Genomic DNA, 12,272 nt, shown 5'->3' on the forward strand with positions numbered 1-12,272 from the left:
CAGCTGTAGGCAAGAAGGACCAGCCTGAAGAAAATGAGGTACGGTCCGCTGCCTTTGCTGCTGCGAGATAAGAGGGCCATACCGACTTTAGGGAGAGGCAGCTGACACTTCACTAGTTCACACCCAGCTTATCTGGGTGTAGCGTGTGTTGTGCACCTGAAATGAGCTGAGTGAAAAGTCTACCAGACTGCCCCGCTACTTAGCACGGTGCTGAATTAATGAATCTGAGCTCATACACAAGTCTGCGTCACCAGAAAGCTTTTCTTCCCTCATTGCATGCGGCACCATAGACTCAGAATTACTCCCTCTACACAGTTCCATTTGGTTGATACTTAAGTACCCACACAGGTTGATTTACCTTGATAACACAGTCCATTTTCCACACATTTATTCATGAAGCTCTTATAACTGCTGGCTGGAAATACATCAAATTCAAATCTAAAGCTATTCCAGTAAAAAAAAAAAAATTAAAAAAAAAAGAAAACCTCTTCCTAAAGATGAGAATTTTATTCTACTAGGAACAGCAGGTAAAGACTTAAGTGGCTAAAAAAAATAAAAAGAACGATTTAAATTAAAACAAAAACAACCACCACCAATTAAAACAAAAACCCATGAAGGTTGTTATGTCAATGTAAACATGGAGAGATGTGTCCTGTGAAGGGACCCGTGATGACAGAGCCCTGCTGTGAGCCCTCAAGCTTTGGGCTGTGCTCCAGTGGAAGGCCCTAGAGGCCTGGAGGAAGGCCAGGGCGCTCCATCCCCTGAAAGACCGAGCTTCTGCTCCGTGCCAGGGTTGTGAAGTGACACAAAGAGCAACGATCCACATCGTGCAGTGGGAGGAGGACAGCGTAGCACGGAAACTGGGCACAAGACCAACCATGAAAAAAGGGAGTAAGTAAGCACTCTGCAATAAATACAAAACCAGACACCTCAAGCTACAAAATGGAATTGCTTTTGTCTTCCTCTGAGCTGTGTTTTTTGTGTGGATCTTCTCCACCCTTACAGGGTGTCAGTGGGGTGGCTGAAGACTGAGCAGGAGTGTTCACTCTGACACCTTTTACTGTGCATCATCTGTAGGATCATTTCTGTAAAGGTCTTATCTAGGCTGCAGTACTCCGTAGGACTCACAACACTCCCTTTTATTGAGCTTTGCTTAGATTTTGGCTCTCAGCATAGGATTCACCCATATCAGAAAGTCTATTACGACTCTGATAAGACCTCAAGCATCGCTTCAGCCCACAGCCAAGTCTTTGTGCAAGTCCTGAAATGAAATCTCTGCTGCTTTCTAGCACTACTGCATAGCTTTCCCTTCTGTCCCCATGTCCTTGAGTTAAACGACCCGTGCTTTAAAATTCTCTGTTGGATGCAATATATTGTTCCCATGCTGGGGAGCACCATTTTGCTTTCAGGCTTATTGGGGAAAGCCTGCTCTCAGATCCATGTGCTGTGGTTAAGCTTTCCCAGCATGGGTGGTTTTCTTTCCCACTGGCTGCTGGGCAGAATGTGTGTTATGTTGCCACATCCTTCATCCACAAACACAGAAGAGTCTAAGGGCTGCCTGGGGGGGGGGTCCCTTTCTTATAATCTCTCTCACACATATGCATGCATTATCAGCATCAGAAGAGCTGAAGACACAAAGACCAAAAACATCCTACAGAAATCAATTAATGTGCTAGAAGAAATTACAGCCTCCAGGAGCTGGTGATCTGCACATGTGGCTGTTCAGAAACAATGACAACACTACCTTAACACGAGCAAACAAGCAAAATAACAGCAAGGGAGGTTTAGCCACAATGTTATAGCCTGTATCGGGCTAGACCTTGCAGTCACTGCTCAGGTGAAATCCCAGCCAAGGTCCTTGGGTTTGCACTGGATTATATTCATTGCATGAGTACATCTGCATAGCATTGTGCCCTTAATCCACATGCATGACTCCAGGTGAAGACTGACATCCCTGCTACGTTTATGTAATATTGCTACTCTCCTTCAGCGTCCTGTGCAATGCACAAATATACACACGTTCTCATACACACACGTGTTGCTCTTGCCTTCCAGCCATGCTACAAGTCTTTCTTTCTTATCTGTGACCTTGTCTCCATCTGATTTTCTGCTCGATGGAAGCAAAAGGCTGAAAACAGCATTGGTAAGGCCAAAGCTGGAAGGTGAGCGATGGGTAGAAAGTTTCTGGAGGACAAGCTACTGGAGGACAGTGAGAATTTGGCAGGAGTTTTCAGAAGCCCTTGTGCAGATTTTGTACATGTCCTCCTAAAACAAAGACCAAAACTTGAAACAATGCTGATACCTGTGGACGTTTTATAATGAGATGAAGATGAAGCAGCATGATTTCTGACTTCTTAGTCTTCCTCTGCAAGCTCAGAGAGCACAGTTTGTCAAGGGGGAGGCAGGAAGAACACTGTTCTTGTGACCTCCAGAAAAAGCTGGCTGACCCCACTCAGCCACAGCTACCTGGGTGGTAAATTTATATGGCTACAAGGACTGCACAAAGCAAGAAGAAAGAAAAGGCCTAGCCTCAGCACTCCCATCACTGAATGAGATGAAGGGGAGGGAAACATTATTGAATTTCTTTCTAGAGGAGCCCAGGCAGCACCACTGAGCCAGCGCTGTTTGGAGGAGGAAAGTCATCTGTCTATCTTACCTGCGAAGGATGAGAAGAACCGTTCTCAGCATTAGCCTTTCTTCAGGCTTCTTGCAGAGTGTGAGACTGGGATGCCATCAGGTTGATTGGGAAACCTCCATTAATGGTAAAATATGGAGAAAAAACAACCCTGTCTGAAAGGAGCGGTTCGATTACTGCAGTCAGGAGCTCCCAACCTCAGCAATACACCTTATTTTCACATTTGTAAGTTGTGCTCTTAAACATGCTGGGTTACACATACATTAACTAGAAAAGCACACAAATAAATTAGGTGGAACAGGGTCTGTAAATATATGGATAAAGTGCCACTGTGAACGAAATGGATGGCCGAAAAGTTCAGACCAATTTTCTGTGCCAGCAGCTGTGATCTGCTCTCCTGGAACTCAGAGCCCCACTGCTGCTGAGATGTGCCACAGTTGTCTTTTGCATGTTCATGGTCTGGCTCTTCAAATGATGTTGAAATGACAAATTTCAGGCCAAATTGCGCTGGCAACTAGCCAAGGATCAGATGAGCCCTCTCTGGCAACACTTTCATAAATTTCTTGTCCAAATGGGCAGCTTAAGCAAGAGCCTGCAAAGCTAAAATTGAAAAATAAGAGGCAATCGGAGGAGGTCCAAGGCTGATTTTTTTTCCCCCATCTTGTAGCTATCAGAAGAAAGAATGCTCTAGTATAAGCCTGAGTGATCTAAACATGAGTTTAGGCAGCAGAGTTTTCAGCCAGCAGCCCCTGATGTGTTTGATATGCCATCGCAGGACATCGTGCCCCTCGTACAAGGACCAAAGTCATGGTGCCATGACAGAAGCTCCTCGATTAAGTGCCAGCTGCAGTACTATCTGCTTTGAGAGGCTCCTTCCAGGTGCATCCACAGATGCTAGGTCAACCTCTGCCTGTTGCAGAAGCTGGATTTTACTCAGACTTGCAGCTTCAGCCTTGCAGCCATCCAAAGGGACGTGGAGCAAAGTGCAGTCAGAAGGCAGCAAACCCTGAGGAGATCCCCACTGGGGACAGGTTGGAGGAAACGAGAAGGAAGTAAAGCCATCTCCTACCCGGCACTCTATATGATATTGGCCAGAGAGGAATGAAGAAGAAAGACATCATTAAAGAGGAGATCACATCCCCCAAAGTTTAGCCAATCTGTCAAGACAAGCTGGCCTCCACGCCAGTAGCAGAAGATAGAAAGAAGCGTGAAATATGATCTCAGTATGACATTTTTCTGACTAAAGAACCTCCCTCTTCCGCGCTCCTGCTTTCATCAGCTCCTGTGAAGAAAATTCCCATCAGCTGTCTTGATGATGGGGATTGGTCTGCACATGGAAGAAAGTGACAACTAATAGGAGGGCTCAAATCAAAAACTGCAACAGACAAAAATAAAACCTTATGATCAACCCAGTCAACCCCATTCCTCACCAAAAGGTTTTCTGAAGGTTTCACAAAGGAAAATTTTGCGCTACATTAGAAATGCAGCTGACATATATATTAAAAAGGGAGTCTATGTATTCTATGAAGCATGTTTCATATCTAGGTATAGCCAGTATCTCGTAAGTAATATTTCAAGCATAAAGCACCTTAAATCAGTTGTAAGTTATATTTGCTTTCCTGTCCCTGTTAAGAGATCATGGTATTCAGGGTGAGAACGGAAATGTCATTATTTCTGATGCTCAATAGCACGTTATACATCACAGAAGCTTCTGTTTCTCCAACATACAGGAATACAAGTCTGTATTTGATTAACATAAAAAGACCCTTACCAGAAAGTGAGTAATCTGTATTAGTCATCCTCATGGCTGGAGTATAAGATACACTTGGCATGTCATGGCCCTTCTCCTTCTGTTTCCGTCGATACCACACAAACAGTGCCAGCAAGACCATAATAATTAGAAGGAGAATAATAATTCCAATTATTGCTCCCACTGAGTGCCTCTCTGATCCAAGAGCAGGGCTAATTTTAGTATAGGGGTTTAATTCTTCCATCATGAGAGCCGCTGTTAAAAGTAATTCATAATACATTGTAAATTGAATTGCACATTTCATTTTTGAGATACTACTCTTTTAAAGCAAGTAGATCATTGTTAAAAAAAAAAAAGAGGGAGGGGAAGAGAGAGAGAGATTTAACAAACAGAATTTCACTGTACCTTGATCACATCTGATTCCTTTGAAGCCTGGACTGCAGTAGCAAGTACCTGTGACATGGTCACATGTAGCATTATTCATGCACTCACACAGTTGTTTGCAACCATAACCAAATGTTCCTGGTGAGCACTCTGGGAAGCCAAAGAAAAAGATTGGAAAGAATCCTGATTTTTTTGAGGAGAGGGTGAAATCCTTGACATGGAGAAGCCAGCAGAAAAGCCTCCCTTGTTTACCTTGCATTACACTACTGTTAGATTTCTGTTTTTAAGCAGGAAATAACTGTATTTAGTGTACAATTTGAGGCACTACTTATTGAGCTGGAACATTCTTTCTGGAAAAGTCATACAAGACTTCACAATGATTAAATTTATAATATGTACACACTTTAAAAGCCTTGATATATATTAAAGGCATACAAAATTTAACAGGGCATGATCTCAGAAGCTGTAGACAACATCTTGAAAGAGCAAAGCATTCTCCACCACCTCTGTATATTGTTTTCACAAGGGGACTGCAAACAGAAGTTTAACTTACCTTTATATGAACAAAATAGACTTTTACCAAACAAATCCTACATACTTTCATATTTATTCCCACTAGTGCTAGAGGATTAATATAGCATTGGAGATGGAATTACAGAACTGAGCATCTGAATGGTTTCATTTGCTCCACTTTTGTATTAGAATTCCTACCATTGAAGGAATTTCTATTGTGCCTTTATATTTCTATCAAAGACAAAATGATTGAATGTCCAACTGAGAAATTTATTCATACAATTACTATGATGGGCTATTACAATAAATCTGTAGGCAGCTTACTAAATTTCTTGAGGCAATATTCAATATCAAATTGAAAGAAACAACTTCTGTCAAATCCTACTTATTTTTATAGAGAAGAAATTATTGAACGCATGCACACTTGCTATGATTCTTAAAAATATGTTGTTTGTTTTAAGATGTGACTTCTTTTGTGTCACCACAAATGTTTTGCACAGCATGACAACACCTCCCCAGTGCGAGTCTCTAAGTAACTTCCAGTAGGCAGATGTTGATATTAAATAATGAGCATTAGCCTGCATCTTTATAATGATTTGCTGTACATATTAGAGGTGTATCTCTTTCTTCCATATGCAGGTCCCCAAATTATGAAAAACAAAATTATTTCAATTAATGCACATTCTGATATTAACCTGTAACTTACTTAAGGTTACAGGTCCTACTTAAGGTTGCAGGCCTCTGCGTTTAGGCATTTCATCATGCTGGATGTGACTGCCCATCCAGCAGGATTCTGAGGAGGAAGGAGTCTTAATGCGAAGATACTTTTAGATTAAGAAGCACAAAAGCAACTAAATGAATACATTAGTAGTTTGGATAGAAAATAAAACCTCAGGCTTTGTACAAAAGTTATAGATTATAAATGCTGTTTCTTGTATAAAACCATCTACTATGATAGAGTTCTATATGAAACTTTTTACTTTCCTATTTTATTCACGGTTGCAGTAGAGGAGCACACAAATTCAGTCAATTGGCCACTTACAGAATTACACTGGTGCCATATGTAATCCCCACATGAACATGCAAATTTGGTCCTGAGACACATACTTGGATGAATGTAAGTATGTGTAAATGGAAAACATGTTCACAAATTTAGTTGTATGTACTAATGCATGCACACAGATCTGTAAAGTAAGCTTCAGTGAAGAAGCTTTAAGTCAGGCTTTTCACTCGCAAAGCTAGCAGGGATGTTACTGTATTAACCCACTGCCAAAAATAAATAAATAAATAAATCTGTGGAATTAATGCAATAGTAAGGTGAGATGGATTTTACCCTGTATTTAGAATCCAAGTAAGTGTGTGAGAATTTTCTTTTGATTTACTATACTGGACAAAAAAGTAATTATTCAACTACAGCACATACAGTTTCCACTACCTTAAATCTTTGTTCTTAAAAGAAGCTATTTGGCACAGTGTGCTAAACATGCCAGCAAGACATTGACAACAATTGAAGTAAGATATGCAAGCATCCTTGCAAGGTAATTGAAGTTCATTGTTAAAACGCTTGCTCGCTACTCCAGTTAAATGTAATCCTTCCAAAAATGACAAACAACTTTTGTTTCCTTGACCTGTTTTCATTGTAAAGACAAATCTTTATTTGGTCCACATCTATAGCATAACAGCTTTGGCAAGAAAACTCCAATATTACTCAGAAGTCTGAGAGCAGAAGGACGTTTTTTGAACTGTCTTCCTTCTGTCTTCCTCCATGCCAAGGAAAACCTAATGCTGTTGCTCTCAACAGCATTAACAAGGCATGATACAGTTTGTGGTTTTCCATTAATAAGGTACCAGAGGTTTGGGAAGGCTACATCCACTGAGTGCAGTGACTTGGTTTTATCTCACCTAACTTTAGAGTGGGAATGGAAAGGCCTAATTTGTAGTGGATTCACCATATTTCATTACACTTAAACAAACTGGCTGGCTTTTCAGAGGTGCCTTCTTCTCCCTGTGTATTATGTAAGGTGCCTGGGGTTGCGATGTTACTGACATCCACACCTCAGTTCATGGCCTCAGTTCGTTTCTGCAAAGAATTCTGACCCCCCCCAACCCTCCCCACAGAGGAACGGAAAAGGAAGTCATGCAGCAACTTACTTTGCTCACATTGTTTGCCTGTAAATCCAGTCCTGCACGTGCACTGGCCAGTGATGTGGTCACAGTCTGCTCCGTTCTGACACTGACAGACATTGGCACAGTTTTTTCCATAAAAAGCAGTTGGGCAACCTGACGGGAGTCAGAATAAGGAAAGTAATAAGCTGAAACACAAACCCAGATGTGTTAACAGCACAAAATAGGTAGGCCTATAAATCTAAGGATTTTCAGCCTCTATATCTAAAGACATTTATTTGATGATCTAAATGCAGAGCTACCACGGCAGCCAATTTTCTTGCAGTAGTGTTTAGAACTGCCTCTTAAGCCTTTCAGAAGAACGAAAACCTGATCCATGTACACAAACTACATTTTCAAGGAGTGAAAGAAGATGGCTAGACAGAAATTCTCTAAAAGGCCAGAGATCAATTAATTACTTGCAAGTGAAAGGGCCTTCTCAGAAGGCTCTCCAGAATCTGATCTCCTCTTTCGTACACTAATGATAATTTCGCTTTGGTAGGATGAGAAATCTCAGACACTTTCCTAGAGCAGACAACGTATATTGGGGCTTTAACAAGCAGGGGCAAGGACTGTACAAATTCTGACATTGAGTCAATAATCTAAATGATTGGTTCCTCTTTTACAGAGTGCCAAAAGTATAAAAACCCTCGAAAAGCTTCAGGACATTTTCCTCAGGGTGACACAGTTATTCACAAGTACGAAGCAGGTGGTTTAACAGCCAAGACTGCAATACTTGGAAGAGACACGAGGTAGCAGCACATACTTTGACAGATTCCCTGACAAAATAGCGTATCTGTACGGCTTACGCTGAGTGCAGTAGAGCCCCGTCCAACCATGAGTACATCTACATTCTCCATCGTAAGGGCTGCACATTGCTCCGTTGTGGCAGTTGCATGAATGAAAGCAATCAGGGCCCCAAAAACCTGTGGGACAAGCTATGAAAATAAGAAACGTTTGTCAGCTGACAAAAAACCAATGATACTACAAGAGTTCTGTGGAGAAACCTGTGAGACACCAGCAAAGGCAGAACATCACATTGAGGAGCTTGGCATCGCTGCAGCAGTGATTCCCTGACCATGACTGGTTCTCCCAAGCCAACAACTGCTTTGCAAAGCCAGGTGGAAACCTGCACAGGCCAACCCCGGCACAAGTGATTTCTTCTCCATGTAGGTCAGGTGGCAGCAACAGATCTGTGCTATGTGTGGGCACTGAGAACCACTGAAACAGTGATGCTCAAGACTACATTATGCTGAGTGCTCTGGCAACTCTCCCTGCCTTACTGGTGCTATCTGTGAAGACAATTTAGACAGGGTTTTAAGATATGGAGGTAATTTAATTTTCTTTTTGATATTCAGGAATTCTTGCATAATAAAGCACAGCTATTCGTGGTTTACTTTTGCTATGCAATCAACTGCTAAAATTACCACATTCATTTGAAGCGTAGAGCACTACTCAAATTATGTAAAAATGTAAAGAAAACTTCTTTCAGTATGAATTCCCATCCACAAAATCAGATTGCTTTTGTTGATGGGGATAATATTAAATTAAAATCTCCAGGTCTATTATGTATTTCTACAAGTACAATATTAATACATTTTCAGAAGTTATTTTAAGCCTCCCTCCAAAAATGAATGCAGTAAGTTACAGTTATTAGTGCCAGACTAAAAGATCCAAAATGATGATAACCCTTCAATATAACAACTATATTTTTGCTTTAAAAAGCACTTTCCATTGCTTCCTATTAAAGACATGAATTAATAAGGCATGGTTCCCAGGAAACCTGAAAGTACAGAAACCATGCCTATTTCCATGTATGCCATTGGCTCCGATTCTGACGATAAATGCAAGTTTCTGGCATATGACAGACATATCTAAAGCCAGAATGAATAGCAAAAAAACCTGCCATGACGTAAATCAAACAAAAGGTCACTGAACTCACACAGTGTAAAGCTGAACGGGATTTGGCCTAAAGTATTCATGTTATAAGCAAACAGAAATATTTTTAAAAAGCCTTTGTAAGTCAGAGCTGCAGGGTCTTTTAATGCCTCCAGAACTGGCTCTGGAGCTGGAGCTAAAATTATCTCCTTTGTGGCTCCATCTCTCGGTCATCCCAGGTTAACTGGTGCGGAGGGAGGTGGGACCGAAATAGCTCTGTGCCGACTGCAGTACAACAGGCCAGGTGTCCGCAGGAGCCTGGTGTGAGGCCAGCTTCACGTTGGGAGATTTATACTTTCTTTACAAGAAGGTAACTGTGGAAACAGGCATGTTCCTGTTTTGTTCGTCCAAAATACCAAGCAGCTATCACCATTGCCTCCTGCCTTCTAAACTGGCAGTTGTTGCTACTCAACTGGCCTGCCTCACTTGGTAAGAAAATCTCATCTATTTTCAAGGTTAACAGAAACTAACAGTCATTTCCCAATTACATGGCTAAATATAATGAGGAATCTGTGCAGCTTTCTGTCTTTTTTTTTTTTCTTTTTTTGAGTGACAGCAATATTCTGCCTGTGGAAGACACACAATAAAAGCAAAATTACAGCCGTCTGTTTTTATCCGATTCCTACTTTATCACTTGAAGTTTAATATATTTTACTCTGGAATGCTGTCTAATATGCTAGTTGTATCCTGAATATGAAGTAACAGTTCTGAATGATAGGATATTGCTTCCCTCTGTGATCTATCTTCAATTAAGGGATGCTCTCAGGAAATGACACTTTGGGATCAGCAAATGCCAATCTTCTACCTGGGCAATTTTTGAGAAGAAATCCTCCATCCCTCCAAGCCCACATTGACTTTTACAATTAAATTACATTTAATAGAAATATTTCAGCTGCCTAATTTCTCAATTCTATGGGCTCAGTACATGAAAACATTTACAGGTTAATAATTTCTAATGTAATAGCTGAAAGAAAATGATTTCAAAAAATAAATAAAAGGGAATTCAGCTAGAAATTAAAAGGGAGCATGGAGCTTTCTTTTCTGATAAGAGCTTGTGACCTCCCTTTCCTGTAATAGAAGCTAGTAACGGCTTCTGCAAATTCCAACTGCATAAACTAAGCCAAAGCTAACTTAGATTAATTAAAAGAAATAAGCTATAAAGAGAGTAAGGCACTGGCTGCTGTAACACTTCAGGGATTTTCCTAGAATCTGCCTTTAACTTTCAGAAAACACTAAACAGGAAAACATGTTATTTTAAAGTGGAGGTGGAAAATTAACTCTTTGCTTACTCTGAGAGCAGTCCTTCCCTATCCAGCCTGGAAAACACTGACATGATCCATCAATAGGATTGCACGTCCCATTCTCGGTGCACTGGCAGACCTCATCACAGTTCTTCCCGTATTTTCCACTGGGACAGACTGTGGAAATACAAGGCAGTTCACTGAAAGCTCTTCATAATGAATATTACGAAGTCACAGGACTTAACATTTAGCAATTAGAGAGAAAAATAATTACGACATTTTTCTTTGCTGAAGACAAATGGGCAAAATTTTTCTGGAAATAAGGAAGAGGCAGAAGAAAGCATTCAAGTCCATTGTGTTTGCTTACTTCCCAAGCATAAAAACATGAAAAAGTCATCCTGAAACATATTTTTCTGCTGGAAAATGAATCTAATATAGTTAGAGGCATCTATCCACCCATTCACCTTGCTGTAGTACGTGTTCAATTACGTTGCAAATGAAGGTTTAACAGATTATATATTTTTGACTGAGAGTTGTTAGACTTGTGCTGTATCTTTATGAAAGTAGGGTCTATTCTTGCTGGCCCACCTAGCTTGTTCCTGAAGTTGGAAGAAAAGAAACTCAGATTTTTTTTTTCCAGAATCATCTTGTAGCAGCCTAAGCACAGTGACATAAAACTAATAGGTATATCTTCAGTCTCACACCAAACGATTGGAAATCTTTAACTTTAAAGTTGATGGAAAGCTCTGCTCAGTAATGAATGAAATGTGTAATTTCTGTGCTCCTATTGGCTGTGTTCCCTGACAAAAACAAATATATTTTCAAAACAAGATAAAATCCACAGTCCATCTTTGGAAAGAATGTAACAAATGGAACTGGGCTTGTATCCTGGTAAATAATAGTGATGTCAAAAAAGTGATTAAGGCACTTCCCTGAATTATGCAACTGGTTTACCACTTCAGTCCCTCTCACTTTCTCATATGCAGTCTCTGCAGGTGACCTCGATCTATCCTGACTGTGAAGCAGCCACAGATTGAAATCCTGAGCTGTGATTCATTTGCTTTTACACAATATGCCATCTTCTACTCTTACTATGGCAGAAACCTGAGAATGGTGCAGAAAACAATAGTGTATAGTCTAGCTGCAGACTTATCTGTAGGAGTGGATAAAGTTGGCTTTCAAATTATGTGCTAAACAGAATAGTTCTCTACCTGAAAAGAGATAAAACTAAACACATTATACGACACAATGAAAAGAACAATATATGGACACAAAGAGAAAGAAAGAAGGAAAGAAACGGCTTCATATCACAGAAAGAGCAAAAACTAAAATGATATGTCAGCCCAGGTTTTCATATATGCTAGCACCATTATTCACTTCCAGTGCTCTATACAGAGCAGTTCAGTGCAATATTTGTATTGCATCTTTAAGATGGAGATAGATAACATCACTTAAATGAAGCCTGGATTTTTTATCTGTACAAAAAATAGTTCTCAAAAGACTTACTTAAAACAGGGACTGATTTACACTGCAATGTGGAATACTAACAAATCTGTGGTCCAAACACTGATTCTGACAAAGGTAACAGGTCATATTTTATAAAAGAAATGCTTCAGTTTGGCACAGTGAGAGCTAGCAGAGGGGTTCC

General features: G+C 40.4%; 1 protein-coding gene across 2 annotated transcripts in view; it reads right to left on the minus strand.

Moving 5' to 3' along the window:
• Positions 1-12,272, minus strand: part of MEGF11 (multiple EGF like domains 11) — a 190,783-nt gene that overhangs the window by 20,821 nt on the left and 157,690 nt on the right. For both annotated transcript variants that reach the window (XM_035554619.1, XM_035554618.1), the window contains exons 13-17: positions 10,673-10,801; positions 8,255-8,383; positions 7,434-7,562; positions 4,791-4,919; positions 4,407-4,640 (exon numbers count right to left, since the gene is read on the minus strand). In XM_035554619.1, coding sequence (XP_035410512.1) covers positions 4,407-4,640; positions 4,791-4,919; positions 7,434-7,562; positions 8,255-8,383; positions 10,673-10,801 — 750 coding nt within the window. The remainder of the gene's footprint in view (positions 1-4,406; positions 4,641-4,790; positions 4,920-7,433; positions 7,563-8,254; positions 8,384-10,672; positions 10,802-12,272) is intronic.

Source organism: Cygnus atratus, chromosome 11 (assembly GCF_013377495.2).
Source record: "Cygnus atratus isolate AKBS03 ecotype Queensland, Australia chromosome 11, CAtr_DNAZoo_HiC_assembly, whole genome shotgun sequence".
NCBI classification, from domain to species: Eukaryota; Metazoa; Chordata; class Aves; order Anseriformes; family Anatidae; genus Cygnus; species Cygnus atratus.